This window comes from Vanessa tameamea, chromosome 25 (genome assembly GCF_037043105.1).
Source record: "Vanessa tameamea isolate UH-Manoa-2023 chromosome 25, ilVanTame1 primary haplotype, whole genome shotgun sequence".
NCBI classification, from domain to species: Eukaryota; Metazoa; Arthropoda; class Insecta; order Lepidoptera; family Nymphalidae; genus Vanessa; species Vanessa tameamea.
The window spans coordinates 4,343,256-4,370,237 of record NC_087333.1 but is presented as its reverse complement, the minus strand read 5'-3'; the positions used below and the strand labels follow the sequence as shown (position 1 = coordinate 4,370,237).

General features: G+C 31.7%; 3 protein-coding genes across 5 annotated transcripts; 1 reads left to right on the top strand and 2 right to left on the bottom strand.

Annotated features, from left to right (window-relative positions):
• Positions 1–1,555: 1,555 nt before the first annotated feature.
• On the bottom strand, positions 1,556–12,775 carry LOC113403133 (UDP-glucose 4-epimerase). Of its 2 annotated transcripts, none has more exons than XM_026643590.2 (8): positions 12,614–12,775; positions 5,532–5,669; positions 4,998–5,118; positions 4,436–4,549; positions 3,761–3,940; positions 2,944–3,057; positions 2,432–2,603; positions 1,556–2,207 (listed from the first exon to the last, which is right to left on the bottom strand). In XM_026643590.2, exons 1-8 carry the CDS (start codon positions 12,631–12,633, stop codon positions 1,972–1,974), a joined length of 1,095 nt encoding a protein of 364 aa, XP_026499375.2. In that variant the 5' UTR covers positions 12,634–12,775; the 3' UTR covers positions 1,556–1,971. The 2 variants fall into 2 exon arrangements, with proteins under 2 accessions (XP_026499375.2, XP_026499377.2); XM_026643592.2 differs by lacking the exon at positions 12,614–12,775 and adding an exon at positions 9,723–9,817 and having other exon boundaries at positions 1,658–2,207.
• Positions 12,776–13,373: 598 nt separating this feature from the next.
• LOC113403141 (small ribosomal subunit protein eS7) lies at positions 13,374–16,439 on the top strand. Of its 2 annotated transcripts, none has more exons than XM_026643600.2 (5): positions 13,374–13,441; positions 13,809–13,970; positions 14,528–14,712; positions 15,119–15,266; positions 16,323–16,439. In XM_026643600.2, the coding sequence occupies exons 2-5, from the start codon at positions 13,809–13,811 to the stop codon at positions 16,398–16,400; spliced, it is 573 nt and encodes a 190-aa protein (XP_026499385.1). In that variant the 5' UTR covers positions 13,374–13,441; the 3' UTR covers positions 16,401–16,439. The 2 variants fall into 2 exon arrangements, with proteins under 2 accessions (XP_026499385.1, XP_026499386.1); XM_026643601.2 differs by lacking the exon at positions 13,374–13,441 and adding an exon at positions 13,543–13,565.
• Positions 16,440–18,499: 2,060 nt separating this feature from the next.
• On the bottom strand, positions 18,500–26,773 carry LOC113403134 (peroxisomal membrane protein PEX13). The gene is made up of 5 exons (XM_026643593.2): positions 26,151–26,773; positions 25,634–25,770; positions 25,412–25,548; positions 21,222–21,387; positions 18,500–18,995 (listed from the first exon to the last, which is right to left on the bottom strand). Exons 1-5 carry the CDS (start codon positions 26,522–26,524, stop codon positions 18,661–18,663), a joined length of 1,149 nt encoding a protein of 382 aa, XP_026499378.2. The 5' UTR covers positions 26,525–26,773; the 3' UTR covers positions 18,500–18,660.
• Positions 26,774–26,982: the final 209 nt, after the last annotated feature.

Sequence of the window (26,982 nt, the reverse complement as noted above, 5' to 3'; positions counted from 1 at the left end):
ACAATACATTAAGAAAAAATATAAATTATACAACAATAAAATATTTTTTGTAATAAATAAACTTTAACAAAATAAAAATAACTGGTAACCATTGTTTTGGAAAGCACTTTGGTTTATACGCTCATAATCGATAATTAAATGCTAAAATTGTAATAAATATTAAATAGAATATGGCAACACACTAGGAACATTTAAAAATGGCAATTTTAAATACTAAGTATTTCAAAATTAAACAAGCTTTAATTTACAATTTTGTTAATCGAAATATTATAAAATAAAAAATATATATCTTTTACGATTACTCGTATTAAATGAAAGTTTAATAACAATGAGATATATCAAATATAAATTTAAAATAAATAAAATGTTACTTTAAACAATTATTTAAAAAAATGTATTTTGGTATCAGAATATAAAATTAATTATAATATGTTTACAGTACATTATATTTGGTTTTAGCTAAAATGTAACTAATTCACGTAACCAGTGTTTAAGCATCATCCGAGACGTGGAAACAATATCGCGAGATTTTATCCCAGCTGTGGTTTTTGCATTTACAACAACGTTTCTAATTGTAAGGCTTTTAGCACAATACAATAATCCCCTCATGTTTATTATTTAGTTCTTTTGGAATGATCTCAATAATAAAATATGGTTACCTAAAATATAATAATATTTCTTTGGCGTTATGTTCACACCCTTAGAGTGAATGGGATATTAAAATTGATACGGTCTAGAGGCGACTTTGCGCCATCTGATGAATGATGATAAATTCCTTCGACCAAGATAGTGCAACCAAACATCGTCCTATAGTTTTAGCCTGTATTACAATCTTTTAAATTATTTTATCTTTTATATTATCCTTTGATATTATTATTTCACTAACATTCTTAAGTCGCGATGTGGATAGCACCTATTTGGCTTCTGTCTTGTTACGTCAGTATGATATTAATATTACGGTGAAATATTTATACGTAATGTTTTAAAATTTGTTAAATAATTATTTTTATATTATATATATTTCTATATATTATATATATACATCACTTTATTATTTTATTTCATGTCGTAACGAACGAAATATATTAAGCGATCATTAAATTATATTTAATAACATTTTATATATCTTTTTACTTACAGAGCGAAATATTTTAACAAGTAGACTTGAAGAACGAAATATAAAAAAATATATACATTGTTAATCAAACGTTTGTTTATATTTATATATGTTATAAACACTACCAAATACGTATATATGTAATTAGTGATATTTTTTTCTAAATAAAATATAACAGTATTCGATTTCATTCGATTGTATTAAATGCGTAGAACGACGTTCGTTTGGAATTATAATTAATTTTTTACATATTCAAGAAGTAAATTCGAATATATAATTTGTTGAAAATTCAGTTGAAAGAAAAAACGAACAATAGTGTTTATATTTCAATCTTATGCAAATAAAATGTTAAATTGTAAACATGTTACAATAAAAAAGGGAAATTAATTAAGAGTACTTTTAGTACTTAATGAAACATCAAACATTCTATATGGCAATGCAACTGATTCAGTTTATAGTATATTTAAATTATAAAATAGTTTCCTCACGAAGTACGAGAACTTCGAAATGATTATTGACAAGAGGAACACTAGATTAAATATTATATGTGTAAGTAAAAATATATTTTGCTACGCTTTTATTATTTTGGAGATAAAGACTTCAATCGAAAAGTGTATCGTTTTAAAAATCAAAAGTTAAGATATATCTACGTGACGCTTTCTAGGACCACCTCGCTATATTGTCATGATAAATAATCAAATTATTTTGGAGCGCAGCAAATTGAACGAATCCCTACTCAGCACTCGAGACATAATTACAAATCGTAAAATAACGTTTAGTCGTCTTCGTTTAATTTTTGTATGGTATTTTTCGACGTGATATGGCAAATATAAGACCGCTGTGTGCGGGGGCGCCTAGCAGTCCCGGAAGCCCTGCGGGTGCGCGCTCTGCCACGCCCACGTGTGGCGGCACATGTCGGCCAGCGTGCGCGTGGCGCGCCAGCCCAGCAGGCGCAGCGCCAGCGACACGTCGGCGTAGTTGGCGGCCACGTCGCCGGCGCGGCGGCCCGTCACGCGCAGCGGCACGCGCCGCCCGCTGGCGCGCTCGAACGCCGCCACCATCTGCAGCACGGAGTAGCCCGTGCCCGTGCCTGCCGAGAGGTGTGCGTTTGTTTTATTTTACCGATAACCGTTCGTGATTGACGCCAGCCGGTGTCACACGTAATAAGATAAATGATCTCTCTGTGGGTAAAATAATATCCATATATTAAATTTTTTTATCATGAGACTAGTTCACTCAATAGAGTCTATCTCTCGATATATATGCAAGAATGATTGCAAGATCAGCAATCATAAAAATCTGGGAGATTCTTACCTAAATTGACAGCATGGAAACCACTGAAGCCGGGCTGTTTGAAGAGTTTAATGGCTTTAACGTGGCCTTCGGCTAAATCCTCGACGTGGATATAGTCTCTGACCCCGGTGCCGTCTATAGTTGGGTAATCGTTGCCGAAGACTAACAATTCTTTAAGTCGGCCCACTGCTACCTGGAATAAAATTTTCAGTGGTATTTATTTAATTGTATAACCAACTAAACGTTAATTCTCATCGATTTTTGTTATTAATGATATTTCTATCATATGCATAAGTTTTCCTAGCGCGTGTGACGTCACAGGGCTAAATTTGCCTCTATAATCACATTTGTGTGTGGTAGGCAAATAAATATCATATATTTATATTTTTAATGAAATTAAAACATAGATTTGCTGCGGATACGCGCTCTGTGCCCACAATGTTTTTCTGCACCATCTTTGGTTAATAATAATCATAATAAATTTCCCCAACACGTTTTGCTAACGGTCTTCTCTTACAGACATACTGACACACCTGCGATATGAAGGGCATGAGGTTGTTTGGGATGCCCGTGGGGTCCTCGCCGATCCGCCCGCTGTGGTGAGCGCCCACCGGGTTGAAGTACCGCAATGAAATTACCATCCATTTCTGTAACACCATCACCATTCACCACTATTATTTCCGATATATCTCTAATTTTTTCATATTAGCACTCGATCCGCCATCATAGACACCGGTCCATAAAAAAATTGTCAACGACTATCTGCTGGACATTTGTCATTGATACTTAAGTGAAATAAGAATAATATAATCTACAATGTCGGTTTCTTTAATACAGCCAACCAACTCCAACGTGGTCATAAACAAACTTTAGATTTACATATTCCATTATCCAATAGCAATTCTTTATTATACATTACAAACAGATCCATGTTTATAACACAACACACAACACAACTTACATCCATTTTAATTTTACTTCGAAAAATTCGATAACATCTTCGTCGTTGATCAAAACGTCATATTTAAAACAAAAAAGATTTGAATAATTAATTCGATAATGTCACGTCTATTCAATATCAATGTTTATGTTTGTTTAACTTTAATTTTGAAAAAGATGGGACAACAACCAAGCCTATGGTGCTAATGTCAGTCCATTTTATGTTATGTGGTCATACAATGCCTGCTGGCATTCTCAGAGGTTTGATGTTAACTTTGAGATCTTATACACCTGCGCCAACCTGATTACGTCAATCCGTGTTCTCTTGTAAGTTGTCTTTAAACGTCAACAGCCAAGTTCGAATCTACCGCTAAAATTTATTTCTGGAACAGATGTTAAGTTATTACAAACCGGATCGCTTCTGCAAAGGTCTTTCATAATCTCCTCGCAGAAGAACTTGGACCGGCCGTATGGGCTCGCCAGACCCTGGCCTGTGGGATGAGACTCGTCCAACGGCAGCTTCTCCGGTTCTCCATACACGGTGCACGAAGAACTGTACACTAGCTTGTATACGCCGTGTTTACGCATTGCCTGTGAGTGATGTTTGTAAACATTGAAATCTGGCTCGAAGGACCAAGTTTTGACATTAATAATAAAAGCAATATGAATAGCAAAGATAGGTAACGGTATTTATTATGATTGTATGTATTGACTGATTCATGGGTCTAGCTAATAAAGCCGCAGTATTTGAGGTCCGAGGCGAGCCCTTAATACTTTTTAGGTTTTAATGGCGCTAAGTTTGAAGTATCAAGACTTGAAGAACAGGTAAAGCTTTTGATCATGTCAGATCAGACTATTGGTCAATAAGAATACTTGAAATGATGCACTAGTGTGTGATGCACATACTGGTGCACTAAGTGTAATACGACCTAAATAACAAGTGGTTTGCTGAGTTTCTTTCGCCGGTTCTTCTCAGGTCCGAGGTGTTAGTTTCAGGACCGGCGGTAGATTTTTGACTATAAAAAAGCAAGTGTAGCACTTCCACATTGAATAAAGATTTTTGACTTTGACTTTCGATTATCTCACCTCAAATAGCGTACAAGTACCAGATATGTTTGCCTGGTAGTATTCCAGCGGCTTCTCGACGGATTCACCCACAGCCTTGAGCGCCGCGAAGTGGATCACGCATTCGATACTGTGCTGTAACATTGGAAACAAGTCTGATAATGATACAAGACATTATATATAATTTATCATATTCACCGTTTATTTAATTTAAATATTGTCTTTAGGTATGTATAAGAATTTTGAACGGACCACGGTCAATTAGAAATGCAAATCTTATACATAAGGGTTGATGTACTATTAACATACGATATTACTTTTTTTTATAAGTTAGTTTAATATTTCAATGCAAAGTTTTAAATTCTTTTGCGTTAACTTTTTTTCTTCAAAGAAAAAAAAATGTCTGAATAGTTTAAAAATACTAAAATTATATGACAGTTGACAGAAACTTATGACGTATGTATGTTGTTCTAAATGTTATCAATTAATGTACACTTAAAGTATCAGTTTATGTAAATATTATTAAAAACCAGAGAACTGCAACGAAATATTTCCGTAGTAATAAAGACATACAGAAACTTACAGCGGCAAATATCTTATTCAATCCTTCTCTATCGCGGATGTCGAGTTCGTAGAAGTGTATCTTCTTCCCCGTCATCTCTTCTATAATTCTCAATGGTTCTGGTTTTTTCTGGTCATCAGATCTGCAACATTTACAGTATGAAGTTTATGCAACAAAGTAACAAGTTAAATTTAAGTTAGTTTAAGTTTTCGGTAACAACTTCGCAGTCTTCAATACGTCTTTTTTCACAAATCCCTAACGATTATTATAGATTTCTTTAAGATCTCGACCATTACTCCTTTACTTGGTAGGGTTTTGTTCAAGCCTGGACTGTTTAGTGGTACAATAAGTAATGAGTTTAAGCACTTAACAACACTACTGGGTACTGCGTGTTCCGGCGTCAAAGGATCAGTGAACGAGTAATTTATTACGAGTTCTGATGGCTGATGGCACATTGGTGATGCAAAGATTTTGATATTTAGTATTAGGTGACCCACTTTAGAGTCTCGTACCTATTATAATAAAAAAAAAACGTGATTATTACGTGAAACTGACCTGTATGCATTGGTGAGGTTGTCTACGACAACTATTTCGAATTCCACTGATTCTGAACGTTCAAGCAGAGACATTACTGTGTGCGAGCCGACGTAGCCCGCCCCGCCCGTCACTAGGATTGCGGGTGCCATGATTGTTCTGAAATAGATAAATAATTACTAATACCGCACTTCGCGTTAGAGATATACACGAAGTAGCACCGTCCGACCGGTGTCTGTATAATGTATATGACGACTCATGTATCGTGAATATGAGGCAACGAACTGTTATTAAAAGTGTAGATTATCCATAGCTGGGCTAAGGTCTCGTCATATTTCTGATAAGTTATTATGTATATTATTCATTAAGAACTCTTTGTGTAATAGTCCGGTCGAAATATAAGTCATAATAACTAAATAGGATATAATAAAGTCGCTTCCCGCCGTCTAACGCTTAGGTATTTTAAACTACTAAACTATTTCTTACAGATTTTAATGCGGTTTTCATAAACACACAGAGTGACTCCAGAAGGTTTATTGATAAAATTTATTCACATGTATATGCATAAAGTCCGAAAATTTCAACTTTCCTAGGCGGAAAAATGTTTAAATTAGTTTAATGTTTTTTTTTTTTATTTTAAAGTTGTATTTTAAGATCTTTATTGGATCCGTGTGAAGCTGGCACGGATTCTTCCATCAATCCTACGTCTGCTTAGAGAATATCTACAATGTCAAAGATCAATAATATCTGTTTTGTGACATAAGAACCCAATAACATTTCTAGACTTCGGAATCTGCGGCATTATATTTAGTCACTACACCAACGAGGCAGATTGGAATAAGTTACCTAATAGTCTAACGAAATAGTAAAATTGTCACAGTTGAGTATGCTCGTGGGCTAGCCTTTGATGGCCTAGCTCAGTTGTTGGCTAAACGCGACGTCACGCGACCTTTGAATAACTTTAAGTACATTGTACTGCTGAAGCGTTTATTGTTATTATTTTATGAGCACTCGAGTACAATTAATTGAAATATTTACTCGCAACTCATAATCTGTGTTGTTATATTATTATTATTTTGTATCGATAGTAAGTAGCCTCTGAACTAAGATGGCTTCTAAGGCCAAACCATTGACAATATTCTTCTAAGTTTGAATCATGATATTCGAAATGCTATCACTTTTTACTTGGTGGTAGGGCTTTGTGCAAGCCTGCCTGAGAAGTAACCGCCCACTCATCAGATATTCTACCGCCAAACAGCAGTACTCGGTATTGTTGTGTTCCGGTTTGCAGGGTGAGTGAGCCAGTGTAACTACAGGCACAAAGGACATAACATTTTAGTTCCTAAGGTTGGTGACGCATTGGCGATGTAAGGAATGATTAATATTTCTTACACCGCCAATGTGTATGGGCGGCGGTGACCACTTACCATCAGGTGGTCCATTTGCTCGTCCGCCAATCTATATAAAATAAATCAAATAAAAAATAAACTTGGAAGTTTCGAAGATGATATGTGTTCGTATCATTGACGTACAAGTAATGAAGCGTGAATCGAAAAAATATTAAAAAAAAAAAAAAAAACGAGTTATAACAACACTAGCCAGCTATCGGACACAAAATAAAATATCAATTCAAACATGTAAACATCAGAGATATATAAAACCTTTCAAATATAGAAAAAAAAAATTAATTGGACAAGTGTTTACACAGGGTGCGACAGATATTTATATTGATAACAGGCCATGTACAGGGCGAGTAAAACAAATAGAATAGATGTAGACAGATAATAAATGTAAAACGTTTCATGATAAAGTTTTTTTATCATAGGACACCGAAAAATAAAATATTAAAACTGTACGCTAATTAAGTTTACCGGGAATTTATTTAGCGTCATACATTCATTATAATATTGAAATTATATATTGTTGATAAATACAAGTGTATGATTGGCTGTTTACTGTATGCGCACTAGTGTGCGTGTTTGTTGACTAGTTCATATGTGTGTGTGCTTCTTTTTGATTCAATCATTGTAAATATTTAAACAAACATGGACTCGTTAGGCGGAGGAATGACCATGTTGTGAGGAATGTCTTGACCATGGATGTGGATGGATATAGAGGAAGGGGACGACCAAAGAAACGATGGATAGATTGTGTGAAAGACGATATGGCTGGAAATAATGTTACCTGTGAGATGACGTCAGACGGAGAAGTATGGAAGAAGACAAGCTGCGCCGACCCCAAAATAATATTGGGATAAGGGTAGGAGGATGATGATACCAAATATATTTAAACATCAAATGGCAAAATGGCCAGACTACATCGAACTAAGATTAATATCATCATTTTATTCTAATTCGTTCTACGCAATGGTTCGAATAACGCACTCGATACGAAAACAAAATAAATACCTTGAGGTAATAAATTTTATAGTATAAATATCTGTTTCCACGAATTCTTAATTTATATAATTTATAGAAAACATCGAATAAACTTTTGTCGAACGTGAATTTGTTATTTAATTTTACTAGCATCCTATTCCCATTTCCAAACCGTAGACTGCCAACGCACACGTTTATATAATCTACCTTAAAATAATAATAACAATAAGGAGTTAATGAAGTAAAAGTAGATTTTTGTTAATAAAATAAAAACATACACCCTCGCGAATACAAGGAACAAGCGCACAACAGGAGTAGAAAGCGACGGCGAAGAGGGAGCACGACGGCATAAGAGATCGTCAAACAGTTTGCTTGACACGGTATACGACTTAGTTTTACCCCCAAGGTGCGCCGATTGATAATAACAATTCACAATCATAGAATCTCAAAACTTTTTATCTAAACTGATTTCACATTTTTACATTTTACATGAACAGCCTGTAAATTTCCCACTGCTGGGCTAAGGCCTCCTCTCCCTTTGAGTAGATGGTTTGGAGCATATTCCACCACGCTGCTCCAATGTGGGTTAGTGGAATACACATGTGGCAGAATTTCGTTGAAATTCGTCACATGCAGGTTTCCTCACGATATTTTCCTTCACCGGCGAGCACGAGATAGATTACAACCACAAATTAAGTGGTGCTTGCCTGGGTTTGAACCCGAAATCATCGGTTAAGATGCACGCGTTCTAACCACTGGGTTTCACGTTATATTGCAATCGCATTCTTATTTATCGGGTTAAAAAAAGAGCAAAATTGTTATCCCGTCGAAGGAGATTGTGCAGTATCCGTTTTAAATGCTTTGATGATATGACCTTTTGGAATGGGACGTATAACGTCAATTGACACTTTAAGTACCGTTTGCAATTGTATAAATTTAGATGATTAATATGTGTGTATATTTTATACAACACATAATTGCTTACGAACAGTTTAACGAGGTTCCATTCTAAAAGCAATTGCGAACATCAAACAATCCTGCTGTTGCTTGTAGTTGATTTTTGCAACTGCTTGTAGGTTATTTATTAAATAATAAAACTTTTTAAAAAAGTCATATTAGCCCAGAATCTATCAATTAAAATAATTACATGTGAATAAAATTAAAATAGGTTTTAAAACGGCTGTGTAAAGCATCACTTGTGTATCGAATGATTTTAAAAAGTAATAAAATTTAAATATCGATCGTCGATTAGATATTTATAATTGTATGTAGTAATAAAAGTTTATCACGAATGATTTACTACGCATACACTCTTTTAAGTACATAGTACATCTCATTTTTAAAATATAACAAATTACTCTGGAACGGTGCAAATTTTCTTAGCCTTTGCCAAACATTTAGGTACGCGCGCATACGCACACATTGACAGACTTTCAGCTTCAATTATGAACGAAAATTTTAATGAAACCATTGGTCTTAAGTGACTTACACACATACTTAAATGAAATAAGAAACAAAAATATGTGTATAGAATTAATACTATAAAATATACAGTCTACACTTATTTAAATATAGAATTATATAATACATTTTTAAACGTGTCAGTTTTGCTAATCGCCGTTTTATAAACAATTGAATATGCAACTAGGTACTATAACGTTATATGATAAATAACAGAAAATAATGTAAGAAAATACATACAATATTTTAAATCGAATTACGCGTGTTAACCTAAATTGACAAGTAAAAAAAAATATTGATATAGATTACGTGAAAAGCTAACACTATGTTAAAAAAAAAACGAAATTATAAATTTCAAATATAGAACACTAACTTTTTCAAACGTGCGTCAGTCTCGATGGCCGCCGGGTCACTGTAGAGTTATCAAATTGTTCTCTCCTATTACGAACAGATTAGCTTATCAGCGCTTGTATCAAAGTCGTCGAGTGTTATATAGTTTTGTAATGCGTGATATGTTTTGACATATTTTGTAATTCATGATTGATCGATTTTCAATTGAATGGTCAACTTTTTAAAGTGACTAATATCGTTAAGTATCAACTTTCTTTTATTTGAAATATAAACAACTTTTGCCTCAAAAATAATACGAATTTATATATTTTCCGACATATTAATAAATAAATTATATTATTTAATTTTAACATTAAGTAACTTATTTTATTTTAACGAAACAATCATTAAAACTATTCAACCGTTTTGATCATACAAATTAAATATTGTTATCTATCGACTATAGTTATAGGTCTCTGGCTATGTTACCACTACGTTCCTATAAATTAAGCTGCATCGATGGTGTATTGACTAGTATTAAAATAAACTACAGGCACAGGGGACATAACATCTTAGTTCCCAAGGTTGGTAGCGCATTGGCGATGAAACGAATGTTTAATAATTCTTACAGCGCCATTGTCTATGGACGATGGTGACCACTTACATCATCAGGTGGCCACTTTGCTCGTCCACCGTCCTGTATCATAAAAAAGTCTATAGATCACTAGATCACAAATCAAGGAAATAAAGATATTAGTTGTTTGCTCTCGCGAAATCCAGAAGCCTGGAGTGGATTTGTACTGCCTTCACTAAGAAATCAAAAAGTGCACTCATTATCTCCCACTGTTTAGATAACAGGTAGACAAACTGCTGCACTACAATATCGATGCGTATATGGCTAGACATGCCGATGTATGAAGTAAGTTTGAGGATTTGCGCTCTCCTCTTAAGTCGAAATTATCTTTAAAAAATCGCGATCTCGTCCCCTTAAGCTAAATTTTAATTGCATTTAAAAAAGTTTAATTACTTATATGACACAGAGAATATGAACTGGGATTCTTGAGGTTTTTTACATACTTTTTTAGTAAATAGATATATGTACTATTGAACGAACTTTATACGATAGAAAAAAATTGTAAACTTTCATAAAAATCATCAGATTTTCAGACAACAGTCATAACGAAAATCGAAAAACAGCGACAGATGGGCGTAGTATTTGAAATGTAGAGATGATTTCTTCATTAAAGTCATTACAAGTGCTAGTTTACTATAAGTTTAATGATTAATTAATAATTATAACCGATAAATCATAAGAATAATAAATAGTAATACTTGTACTTTAATTATTGTACATGGTCTTATTTTAATTATATTATGATTATGTTTTCATGATCGATTCCAACCATACTGTTTTAATTGGTGGTAGAGCTTTGTGCAAGCCCGTCTCGGTAGGTACCATCCATACAACATATATTGTACTTCCACGCAGCAATACTCTGTATTGTTGTGTTCCAGTTTAAAGTATGAGTGAGCCAGTGTAACTAGTCATGTAAATATAATGGTGGATTACTTTCACTATTATCCAGGGCAAACTTTGTGATTAATCATTAAATCTCTTCAGGTTTTTTTACAAATTAACAGTGTAAACTCTTCCTGAATTCAATTTGAAAACCAAACAAAGTCACCGATTGTATAATTAACTGATATTTTGAAAATTTTTAAAAATATACTTCTTCAGAAATAATGTACATTCTTGGGTAAAACATACTAAAATATTATGTTAACGAATACTATTTTCCAACAGGTTTAGATTAAATTTATCCAAGATTAATATAAACAATAAATAGACTAAACTTAAAGTTTAGCGAGGATTAGTTAATGTTCCAAATATTAAAGTTTGTTTCTTTGTTGTTTTAAGTTTAACTACCCTGATGATGATTAAAGTTTGAACAGACATTGTCAGGAGTACAGAAAGAACATAGAATACCTTACAACCTCTCTCCTGTCTCGAGCAGGTGAAGCCTGATGGAAAGTATGTAAACCAAAATAATTATTTTTGAGCAAGAAACATAGTCAAATTTATTTATATAATTTGTACAATTTAACACTGCTATCATTTTCAAAACACCACATTAATTTAAATGAAGTCTGAATAATTTCCATGAAAGATTATAAGTATTTAATGACAAAACATTAAATATTTTGTAAATAAAATTAATTTTCAATAAATACTCCACTAAAACTAAATAATGAACAGTTAATAAAACTATACCATAAATATTAATTGAAATTCTGATGAGAAATACTTGTTTTAGTGAAAATCAAATACATTTATACAATGCACTTTACACTTCATTAAAGATAGTCAATGTAAAAAAATATAATATTTTCAAAAGTATTATTATAACATCTTTTCGTCATATATTATCCACAAGTTTTAGCAATCTATTGTCACTTTATGCTCCATCCAAATATGATAAGAAATGATTACATCCAACATTAAGCACCCACAAAGTAATGATAGTTTTAATAATATGGGCTAAATATGGTTTTAATAAAATATCCCAAATCTATTTTATATCGAACACTATGGGGAAAAGCTGCTAAGTTCTAGCATTATTGCCACCATTCCATGAAGGATTCAAGATTTATACAGTAACTATTTTTAATTCATATTTGTATATATTTAAGAACTTAATGTTAATAATTCTTATGTAAATAAATGAATATTTTAATTTGGACCCATTTCATATTGTGATTGTACACTTCTTATAGTTACATTACATTCTATAATAACAATACTAAAAAAATAACAATTTTCCAACTGTTTTTTTCAAGAATAACGTATTTAAGATCTATATTATTAATATTATATGTTATACGTATGAAATGAATTCAAAACATAATATTGTATCTATATAAAATTATACTTACTCGGCGTCCTGCGGTTTCATATTTTCAGTATCGTAACTCCGCGGTCCGCCTACTATTCAGTTATTCACGTGTTTTCATTACTTCAAGGTTTATTTATACAATACATGCCTGAAGCGGCTGATTTATCAGCATTTGAATTTAAGAAAGGAGTTTCTTTGTATTTATTTATTAAAAACATATACTTTATTGTCAAATGAATGTGGTAACTAAATTAGAAAAAAGAATTATTTTTTCTAAAATTATATTTCGGCTGATTTCATTATTCATGAAAACTTTAATCATTCTCAAATATCAATTTTTAGCATTTCATCATTTCAGTTTTCAAATGACAAGTGACATTGATAATCTGCATTAAATCTAGACTTATTTTAGTATATAGAATCTAGATTCTCATTTCTCGATGTCATTTGTCAATATTACAAAAACACATACGTTCAGAAACCATATAATATTATGATTGGTGATATCAAATATTTGCCTTCTTGAATTACTTCTTTTTTTTCTTTATTTAAGTAAGGGACTTTTATTGAATTACTTTCAAATTCATTATAATTTTGAAAACGATTTACTATAAGTGTTTTCATATATTAACAATATAAACAGTAATAAAAATATAGACCAAAATAAAAACTGTTACAGTATTGCAATATAACATTATGATTTTCTTTTAAAATTATTTTTTATTTATTTTGTTTTTTACTAATAGGAATTGTAAGTTTTTTTTCAAATATATATATTTTTTAAATATTATACAATATTTATTCTTTAGCTGACCACACTTTTGACATATTCTGTTTCTATCTCTTTTGCTCCCGCTCAGTGTTCAAGGTGGTTATTTTCACGAATATCTTTTAAATAATATTGAATTAATGTTTGTTTCTCTTAAATATTATAGTTACAGCGTTAATTCATTAATATAGGACTATTCCAACGTAATAGTTTCTTTTGAAGGGTAAAGATTACCATGATATTTTTGAGTGACAAATTCTGGTTCTCCGTGTCGAGTATTGTTTTTATTCGCATAAGTGATAAAAACCCTTGATTCTTAATTTTAGTCACTGGTATAATGCAAATAATCTAAACTTGTTAAAGTTTCCATGTGCTCAAGTGTATAATTATTGTTTTCAAGTTTATTCGATGTTCTAACCTATACGTCGTGAAGTTTGTGGTTATAAAGTGACTGTTGGCTTTCCAGATGAGTACGAAAATCATGAAAGCGAGCGCCGTCGAGCCTGATGGCTTCGAGACCTCGATCTCGCAGGCGTTGGTCGAGTTAGAAACCAACTCCGACCTGAAGGCTCAACTTAGGGAGTTGTACATTACAAAAGCTAAAGAAATTGAACTGCACAACAAAAAAGTAAGATTTGATTTATAGTTATATCCAAAATATTTGGCAATACAATAATATGTTGATAAAAAAATTTAAAATATAAATAAATACGTATCATGTGGTGATTCGCTATATTTGAAGTACACGAAATCTACTCCGAATTATATTTCTCTATGACACTTAGAATTAGAAAATATTCATATCTTGTATATCTTTATAAAGAATCAAATTAAAATTATCAATATTTGTTGTGAAATGAGTATTCTATACTGGTAATGTGAATATTTTTCTCCTTGAATTTATAGGAGCTCTTAAAGCTAGACACAAAATACCAATAGAAAGTACTATCAAAATCAAAATATACTTTATTCAAGTAGGTTTTTACAAGCACTTTTGAATTGTCATTTAACAAACTATTTAAAGTAAAGCTACCACTACTACTTGTGCACTATTGAAGTTGCTATTACTGCTTTTGTAAGGCTTGTAGTTAGCTAATTTTACTAGAATATGATTTAGATATACAGGTTTATACAATAATATAAATAATTAGTATATAATAATAATCAAACATTCTAATGTTTCAGTCAATCATCATCTATGTGCCAATGCCCAAATTGAAGGCATTCCAGAAGATTCAAATCAGACTGGTCCGTGAACTTGAGAAGAAATTCAGTGGCAAGCATGTTGTGTTCATTGGTGACCGCAAAATTCTGCCCAAACCAAGCCACAAAACGCGCGTCGCTAACAAACAAAAGAGGCCCAGATCAAGGTAAAGCAATTTCACTCCATTTGTAATGAAAAATTTACTTCACAATTTATTTTATCCAGTTTCAAAAATAAAAATTAAGTGCTTGTGATACAAAGTAATTCTACTTAATATTGGTTTCATAAATTTAATAATAAATAGTATTTATATATGAATATAATAAGTGTAATTATTTCAGAATCCATAACGGTAGTCGTTGAATGGTATATAATAATGTAGCTATACATTATTATGTCAATTAGTTACATTGACCAAATATATACATATGTGTGTTTTAATTACATGTTTTAGTAATTGACTAGAAATTTTTTAAAAAAACCAGGTGTATGACATTAATGTAGTAAAAGAAAAAGTATGATATAATTTTAGAAAAGAATGTATAATCAATTCAAAATAATTATTATTACAGGACACTGACATCTGTATATGATGCTATTCTTGAGGACCTTGTGTTCCCCGCTGAGATCGTCGGCAAGAGAATCCGAGTTAAGCTTGATGGCTCACAGCTCATCAAAGTGCACCTTGATAAAAATCAGCAAACCACTATTGAACACAAGGTAAATTTAAGTATTTGATTGTTTTCTGACCAATTCTAGACTAGCCAACTATGCTGGACATATTTATAGTGCACAAATGTGTTCGCTAATCCAAGTGCACTCATCCCACTCGCATCTAATAAAATGGCAAATCCAAACCAATCAGAAACAGTTTAGGTGCGAGTTTGAATAAGATTATTTTGTATAATTTTTAAAGCATGGCAATCTAAATGTTGGTTAGTTCCAGACACTGACTGTTACTGATAATTTTGTGTTCTATGTACACTTTCGGAGCTGAGATGGCCCAGTAGTTTTGAATTGACATTTTGAACTGACATTTGAATGTGTGCATCATAACCAATGCTTGCGGGTTCAGACCCAGGCAAGCGCCACTGATTTGTTTTTATAATTCATCTTTTGCTCAGCGGTGAAGGAAAACATAGTGAGGAAACCTGAATGTGTCTAATTTCAACGAAATTCGACCACATGTGTACCTACCAACCTGCATAGGAGTTTTATTCTCAAAGGGAGAGGAGGCCTTAGCACAGCAGTAGGAAATTTACATTCTGTTACTATCTACCCTTTCAATCTTCTGTCAGGCTATGCTAGTTATGAAGGAGATTTTAAGCCATACTAAGACTAGCCGCTAAACCAATAAGGCAATCAAAATATTTTTGTTTACAAATCTTAACAGACAGTTTCTTCACATTTATAACATAGAAGTAGAATAATTTACAAGTACATTTATATTACTTATTGTAAATAATTTACAATAAGTAATATAAATGTTTCTATACTGAAATTGATTATTACAAATTCCTTAAGAAAATTTCACAGTAACCACTCTTTAAAAAAATATCAAAACAGTAAAATAAAAAGTTGATATTAGTTAAAATATGTTAATAATATTTTAAATGTTATCATCACTCTAGTTTACTCAACCAATATTAATCAAATATGGTATTACAAGTAGATAATTTTTAAATATCCTATTGTCTTGTTTTCAGGGCCTTTAATTATAAGCTTAATTTTGTTGAATTTTTTTTATATTATAAATATTTTAATTTTTGTCTACAGGTGGACACCTTCCAGTCTGTATACAAGAAGTTGACGGGGCGCGAAGTCACTTTCGAATTCCCCGAACCCTACTTGTAAACTTAGACTATGACTTTACAATAAAACTAAAACTATAAATATTTGTTTGATTTATTACCATTTAAGCTATGAGCCAGCTCCTTAAACTTTAAATAATTAAAAAACAATGTATGAAACAATACTGTCGTTGTAAAAACTAATTTTGTAAACTTATTCTTTTGCTATCTTTCTTAATTTTATTTATCATTATTTACAATATGAATGAATATATAATCCGCGTGCTATCCGAATAAGATGGTGTTTTATCAAAGTAAATCAAAAATTACAGTTCTCAGGCGATGGAGCATTAGCTTCGAACACTAAATAACCGATTATGGCAAAAATAAAAGGGTATTATGATATTAGATTATGTATATTAATGTTAGGGTATTTGTATGTTCAATTGCAAGACCAATTTCGCGTAAATTTTGAAATTTTACCATTTTCTCATCAATTGTAAAATGATTAGATTTACAATCAATGAACTTAATATCAAGAGTCACTGGGTCGCTCAACCCTACTAAAATCAGCTTTGATTCGCCCTTACACGTTATTTCTATTTTTTAGGGATTCCCCTCCCACATACTTTGATGCGATTCGGTGAATTTATGTCAATTATTCGGGGGATTTGTTATTTTCGGTTCTTTTAGTCTCGTTATTTGATGCGATTATAAGCGATTTATTTTGAAACACACTGAATACCTCGAGGTCTGCCCCTCATCTGCGTAGGCCTTATTGAATGTGGTAGTCCATTATGTTTTAAGTGCTTTAAGTTCAGTGCTTTTTGTACTCCACGCACATACTCTCGCCAATAGCCGATGATCTATGCAACATAAACTCCCAAATCTTATTCTTCTTAATTAATCTATGCAACGCACACCATTGAAGTTACTGTCAGTTATGATTTTTACCGACCCAGCTTCTAAATCAATAAATATCTATGCAATCCTCGTTCCTCGTGAATTAAAAGGAGGATAAGAAATAATTAATCAAAGTCAATAAAGCTTTTATTACATATATCAGTCAATTACACAATGTCTTTAAACAGAAAGGAAAAAAATTAAATGCATTAAAATAATGAGAGAGCTCCAGCGGTAAAATAAGTAACAATATGTGTTAAATTGCCTGATATTTATTTTAGGTACAGATTATTAGCCACGAATCTCATAATAACATTGTCATACTAAAAAACATTTTTAATATATTTTAAATTTGCATACAATGCTATGTTTCTTTATATTTAAATATATATGTACATACAACATAAATAATTTACAAAGTAAAAATGACACCCTTAAATATAATTTAATTGCATTCGCATACCTACAATAAGTGACAATAACCCCTGACCTTATTACTATAATACAACCCTTGATTACTAAATGAGATATTAATATGCTTGTAACAGATATATACATTAAATTTGTTTCTGGCAACATTTTCTTCATACATACAAACTAATAATGCAATATAGTTGGATTGAAATATGATCAATATTTAACAGATCATTTTGACACAGTAATAACATTTATAAGGCACTTTTTAAGTATAGTAAAAAAGTGTGGGGACAAAATATTATTTTATTTCTTCTCGTTATTAATTTATATGTACATAGACGTTGGAATGCTAATTCAATAATTTAGTACCGGCACAGCTGATGCACAGTTCTAAGTACGTTAAAGCATTTGGATTTCAAGAGAGAAACTTAGTTTTTGATTCCTGATCAAGCAAGAATGCAATACGATGTGCATAAATTTATCCATCAGATGTTACTCTGCTTCAATACGTGTTCACTCTCTTATTTGATTTTTATAATATAAATAGAGTATACATTTATATATTTATATAAATGTATACTTTATTCCAAACATAAGAGAAAAAAGTCGAATAAACAACATTTGACGCGAAATCATTGAAGAGCTTGATTTGATTAGTATGGATTTGTGAAAAAATGGCGTTTTGAACGTCGACGAAACTGTTATCGGAATTTAGAAAGTAAAATTAAAGTAGTTAAGAGTAGTAGTGTTGTATTCTAAATAAAGATATATTAATCATAAACTCTTAATGGAATATGTTATATTAAGAGTAATATATATATTCTGATATAGCTGAATTATTAGTAAATTGCATGGAAAACGTAAATCTTAGGTTTGTTTACCTTTTTTCCTACTTCCATTGGAATAGGATATACATCTGAATTGTGATTCTAACGTCAGAAATGTGTTTAGTGCCAAAGTGACGTAAAATAATGTTGCCAGTCTAGAAAATATTTTTTAAATAATTATAATTCCTGACCGTAATATTTTTCTAATTCAGCCGTGCATTGCTCTGGAACAGGATTATCTGTTGGTTTACTGATTACATTTTGATTATTATCATTTTCACTTTGATTTGTCGGTTTTACAACTTTTATGTAATTGACTGGGACTAATCCAGCTGTTTGTCTATCTGATGATGCCATCAGCCAGCCTGAGTTCCACAGATTACCCTGGAGGTGTTGCGGTGCGATAGTAAGGACTTGATTGGTGCTGAAGCTGATCTCCTGGGGTGAGGTAGCTTGGAAGTCGTGTTGGGCAATTGCGCGCAGTGGATTCTGCCATGTGTGTGGATCTTGCACTGTAAATGACAAACAAAATAAATTTAATTACATTCGTTAAATTTTTTGACCCAGTTGGTTCAGCCCACTTTAAATACATTTGAGTGTCCAAAACATCTAATATTTTTTTCATGTTTTTTGTCAACATAGTTCATCACCATTCATTTTAATTTTTCGTTTATGGTTAGAAGTCCGTTTATTGAGATAGACAATGGGTAAACCAATAAAACTTCACTGCATGTATTATAAATCAAATTGTATCTAATCAATCTCTATGTGAATTTGAGTAAATGAGATTTTTCGCGTTAATTTCAATAAATTCCGAACCGATTATAACCTAAATACCATTCAAAGTGCTTCTACGGGCCTACTTGAATAAATAATGTTTTTATTTTTTAATTCAACATGTATAAAACCGCGGGACATAGATAATATCAAAAAGTACTTTGACATCAAATGAGATTAGAGATTAAAAATAAATATTACGATTATTATCATTCGTTTCTAATTAAAACCTTTAAAATATTTTTCTACCAAAGAATTTAATTCTAACTTTAAATCATACATTGTTATAATTTCACGTGTTGCTGTTAATTTGTTAATGAATATATTACGCAATTAATAAATCTTTACATATAAATTACAATTGAATTTCGTCACAAATTGACAATTGGCTTTCCTTTAAGGAGATAAATATTTAGATATATTTAATCATTTATCTCATTTTCGCTGATAACTTCTGTTGTTATGATTGTGTTATCAGTTACAACACTCATATCAGATGGGTATTTTTCTTGAACGTAAATAATATTTTTTTTATTCTTCTTCTTTTCCGAAACTTTATTTAATGAAGACTATCTTGACTTTTGTAACTTAGCCTGTAACGTTTAAGACATCAAAATGGCGTCGGAAAATGTTACCATAGATCTAAATAATCATCAAACTTTAAATATTTTTGAAAAATCGGTTTTCTCGATCCTTTGTTACTCTAATATCATTCATGATTATTCAGTTATTTTATGTAAAATCGGTTAACTTTAACAAAAAAGTATGCAGTATGTATGAATATAAAAAAATGACAATTTAATTATTTTATGAAGCAACAACGAATTTTTTTTGTTTAATACTGTATTAAAAAGAATAAGAATTTTCAAATTATTTTCAAAAGGAGTAGCAAACATAAAAAATATATCATTTCCTTTATGATATAGGTAGGCGAACGGGCAAATAATATACTTGATTGTATGTGGTTACCAACCCCTATACACATTCGCACTGAACGAAATATTAAACCTTCCTTACATCGCCCATGCGCCACGAACCATGGAAATTAAGATGTTATGTCCCTTGTGCCTGTAGTTACATGAACTCATTCATCCTTCAAACCGGAACACAGTAAAGTTTACAGTTGAAATTCATTGGACAGTTTTTTTTAAATCAATTGAGTAATTTATACCATAATTGCAGACAAACAGAGAACAACGTTATTTAATAGTTATAAATATACATATTATTACTTATATTAAAGTGGTCGAGTTTTGATATCAAGGTCATCAAGTTAGCTATGGAAACGAAGTAGTGGTAAACTTATTAAGATAATTAAGAAATAAGTATTGTTTTTACTGCGAACAACCTATTTAAAGCTTTTTTTTAGAGTTTTTTTTGTTTCGCTCTGATTTAATACACTAATATATAAATGTCTATATCTAAATTAAAATCTTATATTTAACATAGACGCTTTTGTTAATTTGACTGAACTCGTTTCTTTTGCCGTATTATGTAATTGTATACTAATTTTAAAACGAGAAATAAACCGGAATGCGATCACTTAACTCTCAAGTTGATTTATTTTAATTATTTATGAAAAAAAAAACAGCAATACGAAAATAACATTCTTCAAAGTATAAACGTTACCGTAATAATAATTACAGATTTTCTTACATAATAACTTAGAATTATAAAATACACATTCTGAAATTACAGATACTTATAGAAAACACTTAACTTAATATTAAATTTTACTATTATCTATGAAATCACTGTACGATAACCTTTAGCACATAATAATGGCTTTTTTTTTTAATTTCACACCAGATGAACCTTCACCTTTCATCCTTCATTCACCGTCCACCATTCACATTTCACTTTTCATTCATTTTCATTCTTTTGTTAACTGTATCAATTGCCCCAACAGAAGAGTTACTAAATATACTACATATACAATTATATCTAATATTTTTACTCACGTCTTTCGTTAATGCTCGTCGACAGTCCATTGAGCATTTTAAGAACAATATATGGAGCAGCGGCTATCACTCCGAAGAAGAGAAGAATAGGCCAGCTGGAGCCTTTGGCGCGCTGTTCTGGGGACGCCGATCCGTTCTGTGACGCCGCCACCGCCTCGGCCCAGGCCTAAAATGTTATATTAAGACATACATATATTGTTATATGTTTAAAATTTGATGTTATATTAAAGTTATCGTTGCCTGTAACACCATTTTGACTTTCAGCCAGATTAGTAAGTCTGCAAATGTCTTAAGTAATGATGTTCTCTCCATTTGATGTGACGGTTTAGAGCTTACTCCACCACGCTACTCCAATGCTCATTGGAGTTGGTTTGGTGGATAGACGTGGCAGATTTAAAACTATGAAAATTCAGTGGTGCTTGCTTTAAACCATTGGTCTCTTTTGACTGGTCTGTACGTACAGATTACTTCAAAAGAAGTTTAATACGATATTGCTTCATAAAACAATTATTTTGACACAATTTTGGGCATTATCATAATTAGGTCGCCTACGTTTTTGATACAATTAACCGATTTTACATAAAATAACTGAATAATAATGCATGATATTGGTGTAACGAAGGTTCGAAAAAACCGATTTTTCAAAATTATTCAAAAGTTTGATAATAATTATTTAGATCAAAATGTAACATTTTGTAATGCCAATGATATCTTAAACGATACAGGATAAAAAGTCAAGATAGTCTTCATTATAAGGAGTTTCGGAAAAGACCGAATTCAAATGCAATAAGAACCTCACAGTTACAGAAATTAGAACGATATTAAGATGTAGCAACAATTTACGCGCGTCATAGTTCGTAAAAAATCCAATCAAAAATTCAAACTTCAATCAATATCCGCTGATAATAAAATAATCTAAAATTAAACTCATGCTGCAATATATGAACTATCTCAAGTCACATAAAATCATTCAACAGTAAATGAACCTATCCCAAATAATCCCAAACTCGAACCTAACATCCTACACAGAACTATCTAGAGAGGGAAATAGAATCCTTCAGTTTTAGAAGAAATTCTAAGATATGTTATATACATTAAGATGTACCGATTATGACTTTCGCCAACTAGCCAATCAGCTAAGCCGATTACGGTTGATTTTTGCTTTGCACGGGTCAGAACGGTGTTTCTGTGTAAAAAAATAAAGTGTATTTGTTCATTGTGAATAAAATTTAACCATGTCAAATAGAAAATCGCGATGGAACTTTTTAGAATAATTTGATAACGATTCACGTAAAGACAAGTGTGAGTGAAAAATGATAATTTATCTAAAATTAATCTAATGTTATTCCTTCTATATACATTTTATCAAGACATATATATGTATATAATAAAAAAAAAACTGTTAGTCGGCACTCTCTGCCGAATAGTCGCCGACTAGTCTGAACATCTTTAATCACAACCAGTTACATATATATATTCAAGAATCTAAGGATTTTGTTTCTAAGTTTCACTTAGCATCGAGGCTGTTACACTTTATCCTTGATCTTAAATCAATCGTTGACGTTAACATTTCATGAAAATCTAAATAAATTCGAGAGACTCCGTAAGACATTATTTCATCATATTATATCCTTATTATTTATTTATAAAACAAACGTGAATTAATAATAGGGCAGACGTCATAATCTCAATGATGATTAATAGTGAGGTCCTACAAGCTTGAGACTTATCCAACCACGTTGCCTCAGAAGGTCATTGATCCCACTCGACGGAACATCATCCTGATATTATCACGATGTTTTTCTGCGCATCTCTTAAAAATTAATAGAAATTTCTCCAGCTTGCCTGGAATTGGATCCGTACATAATAGTCGATGGGGCGAGATAGCCCAGTGGTTAGAACGCGTGCATCTTAACCGATGATTTTGGGTTCAAACTCAGGCAAGCACCACTGAATTTTCATGTGCTTAATTTGTGTTTATAATTTATCTCGTGCTCGGCGGCGAAGGAAAACGTCGTGAGGAAACCTGCATGTGTCTAATTTCAACGAAATTCTGCCACATGTGTATTCCAGCAACCCGAATTGGAGCAGCGTGGTGGTATATGCTCCAACCCTTCTTCTCAATGGGAGAAGAGGCCTTAGACCAGCAGTGGAAAATTTTCAGGTTGTTAATGTAAAAAAAAAAAGAATCTCGATAACCAAATATGAAATATCGATGAAAATACGTCAGTAGTTATATTATCGTTAGTGTATTTTTTTATTAAAATATCAATTTATAAGTGACAAGATCAGAATCGTTTCATGATAACGATTAGACTGGCACTTACAAGAATCGGTGTATTCAACTAATATATCACGGCATGTTGTTCTAACAATACGAATACAAGCCGTTCTGCGCGGTTTCATATGTGCACAGCAATACTCTTATAATCTTAATTACAGATTAATTCTATATAAATATCTGATGACTTTAATTATATTTATATTTCCCAGAAGATCGGAATTGCGATTTAACGTGGAGATGCTGTGATCATTTTTGCAACCATTACACGGACTCATGATATGTACAGTACATAACTATTTTTAATTTTTATTTCTATATAATTAAGAGCTTCTTGTAAATATTTTTTACGAATAGATTTATAAATAAATAAATAAATATGGAGTAATTTATCTATACTTATAAAATAATATGTCCTGACTTACTGACTGATTCATAATCGCCGAGACTATTAAAGTTAGGGCCATGAAATTTGGTGAGTAAGGTAATTTTTTTGAGAAGACATCCACTAGTGAAAGAATTTTGGAATTTCTTCCCCTAAGGGAGTGAAATAGGGGTTGAAAGTTTGTATGGAAGTCCGTCATTTTTTAAGTTAGAAGCATGAAACTTTATTTTTGAGCTGCTGATTACAAATGAATACATACGTATTGTGTTTCTGAAATCGTGAAATACACGCAATGGTATACAGAGGTCTTAAACTAACGTAATAATTTAAATAAATCTGTAAATATATTCAACTTCCACGCAAGCAAAGCCGCGGGCATCACCTAGTAATATATCAATCAAATACACCAATAGTGCAATGGTCATAAAAAAATTACATTTTGAATTTAGGAAGTGAAATTAAAGTAGATATAAGTAGTTTAGTGGAAGAGTGTTGTACTATAAAAAAAGATATGTTAGTCGAGAACTGTTAGTAGAGCACAAAATAGCTGAGCTATTAGCAAATCGCATGGCATACGCAAATTTGAGGTTTCTTTACCTTTATTCCTTCTTCTTATTGGTATAGACTATATATGGATACACTTCCACAGACTACATATTTGTCAGAATAACATTAGCAACTGATACCAACACCTTTCGCTAGGCGTAACTAAAATAATTCTAGTGATTATTTTATTAAAATACTTTAACTTATTCCATGACGTAATAAGTTATCAAATATGAACTAAAAGACATCCAAACACACAAATTAATTTGTAATATTAGTAAGATAAATGTTATCATGTCGGTATTTTGGTGATAAGAGATTTGCATATAATGTTTGAATAAATAACTACACAATGAGAAAATTATTATCGTCCATAATATTAGGAGTAAATGGTTAATTGGATAAATAATTTATTTATAACAAAGTAATAAAGATAAAAACATGACATAAAATCGAATAACAATTTTTTTTTTTTAGATTTTCAAATGCAAATAGCGTTTATTCCACTTTTTTTTATTATTAATGGAATTGGTCATGCAAATGATAAGTGGCCACCTTCACCTATAGACACTGGCAATTTAAGTAACGTTTATATCAGTTACGCTGTCAATGAAGCATGTTCCAGGTGATAGATGAGGTTATTTCCTTTCTTTTAAATGTAATTACACTGGCTCACTATCCATTTAAACCAGAATAAAATTATAAGCATTTGTAAGTTTCGTTTTATTTCGAAAGTAGGTTGTTGGGCAAATGGGCCACCTTATGGTAGGTGGTGACTCTTGATATGCATTGTAAGAAATATTAGCATCGCCATTGTGCGATCAACCTTGGGAACTGGAACACAACAACATTACGTACTGCTGTTTAGCCACCAAATAAACCAGTGGTAAAATTCAAATATTCTCGCTCCGATGTCATCTTATATTGCCTATCAGGACATAAAATGTTAATGAATTATATTAATATTGATGTGCTCACCTTAAATTCATTTTCAGTTCTGATACCCAGCAACACAAGCAGCTTCCTTACAAGCCAATTAAGACTTCTAACAACTGCAAATGTGGACCAAAACTGAGCAAACAATGACCGCAAACGTCCAAAGTTTTCCGCTACACCTGTAATAAAAGTGTTTTATTACAATATAAGATAGACTGTATATAAAATAAAGTACATAATGTATTTGTTGCATAATAAGATTACCTAGAATGGCTCGGAATGAGCTAGTTAAAGCGAAAAATGTGTTTTCCAACATCATAGCGATACTGCCGACAGCATTAACAACGCTTTGTATTGAATCAAATGCGGGCCTTGAACTGTCTTCTGCCATTTGAATAAATCTAAAAAAAAAATAATCATTATATAATGAAATGAAATTATATTTGTATTTCAAAATAACATATAATGAAGCTCTTTTATACATTCAAAAAAAAATATATATATATATAAAATAAATATTATTATATTTCAATGTAGCCATAACAAATAACTCTTTATTATTATTATAAAGACCATTAACACACTCCAAAGCTGTAATGAAAAACAATAATTTTCATAATTATTATTTTTGTTTATTGTGGTAAGAGGGAAACAAATAACGTAGATATAACTATAAGCTGTAATACTATATATGCAACACTATAATAATAGTGTATATTATATACAAATAAAGATTGTTTTCCCCATATGAGTAATGGGCAAGTACATAATACAAATTTACCTGCTTTCAATATCTCCATACATTGGTCCATATCTATTATATCCTCCATATGAATTCATACCACCCATGCCCATCCCCATCCCCATTCCCATTCCGTAGCCAGCCCCCATTCCATTGTATCCATATCCTGCCCCACCATACCCCATACCATACGATCCTCCCATACCACCGTATCCATAGCCCGAGTTCATGCCGTAACCAGGCTGAGTGCTAAAGTCAGGTCGTGGTGGTAGAACGGGAGCTCCAATGTTGTTATTAATAAACGAAGTTGATGGTATGGGGTTCCTGAAAGAAGGAACTTCGCCTGTGCCTATAACACCCGCATTCGATAAAGAAGGGTCAGAGTTCCCGTTAAGCTTCGCTGGTTCACTCATTGTTCTTATTTACACTTATAAAGATTAAAACACGTTAAACTTTCCGTATATATCACTTATGAATATTAATCACTTCATTTAAATCTGATTAACAATGTATTTACTTCTTGGGATGCAATAAAAATTACATAGAAAAACATTCAAAACAATACAGCTAGTCGCTGGTAATAATGAATATAGTACACTTATTACTGAACTGAGCTCTACTGTCGACTAAAGTGACAAAATTTTGTGAATTTGTGATTACTGATTACATTACATTGGGCTTGACTTTGACGTTTGACCAGAGAGAGTTGAAAATCTCAACTTATATGTCATTATGCTCACTAGGTTGCATGTTGCCAAGGTAATAAATTATAAATGTAAAATAAATTAAAATCGAAATCAGAAAATAAATCTTGTGCAATTAATTTTTACTTGCCTATTATACAACAATTTTCAATGTTTTCTTATGCTTG

Bases quoted from the DNA above. Each gene is read 5' to 3' on its own strand.
- LOC113403133 (XM_026643590.2), bottom strand. From the start codon at position 12,633: ATGAAACCGCAGGACGCCGA. The intron at 5,670-12,613 runs GTAAGTATAATT...TATCTATTTCAG, and splicing joins ATGAAACCGCAGGACGCCGA to AACAATCATGGCACCCGCAA. The intron at 5,119-5,531 runs GTCAGTTTCACG...TAAATGTTGCAG, and splicing joins AACCTCACCAATGCATACAG to ATCTGATGACCAGAAAAAAC.
- LOC113403141 (XM_026643600.2), top strand. From the start codon at position 13,809: ATGAGTACGAAAATCATGAAAGCGAGCGCCGTCGAGCCTGATGGCTTC. The intron at 13,971-14,527 runs GTAAGATTTGAT...CTAATGTTTCAG, and splicing joins TTGAACTGCACAACAAAAAA to TCAATCATCATCTATGTGCC. The intron at 15,267-16,322 runs GTAAATTTAAGT...TTTTGTCTACAG, and splicing joins AAACCACTATTGAACACAAG to GTGGACACCTTCCAGTCTGT.
- LOC113403134 (XM_026643593.2), bottom strand. From the start codon at position 26,524: ATGAGTGAACCAGCGAAGCTTAACGGGAACTCTGACCCTTCTTTATCG. The intron at 25,771-26,150 runs GTAAATTTGTAT...TTTTTTTTTTAG, and splicing joins TATGGAGATATTGAAAGCAG to ATTTATTCAAATGGCAGAAG. The intron at 21,388-25,411 runs GTGAGCACATCA...ATAACATTTTAG, and splicing joins GAACTGAAAATGAATTTAAG to GCCTGGGCCGAGGCGGTGGC.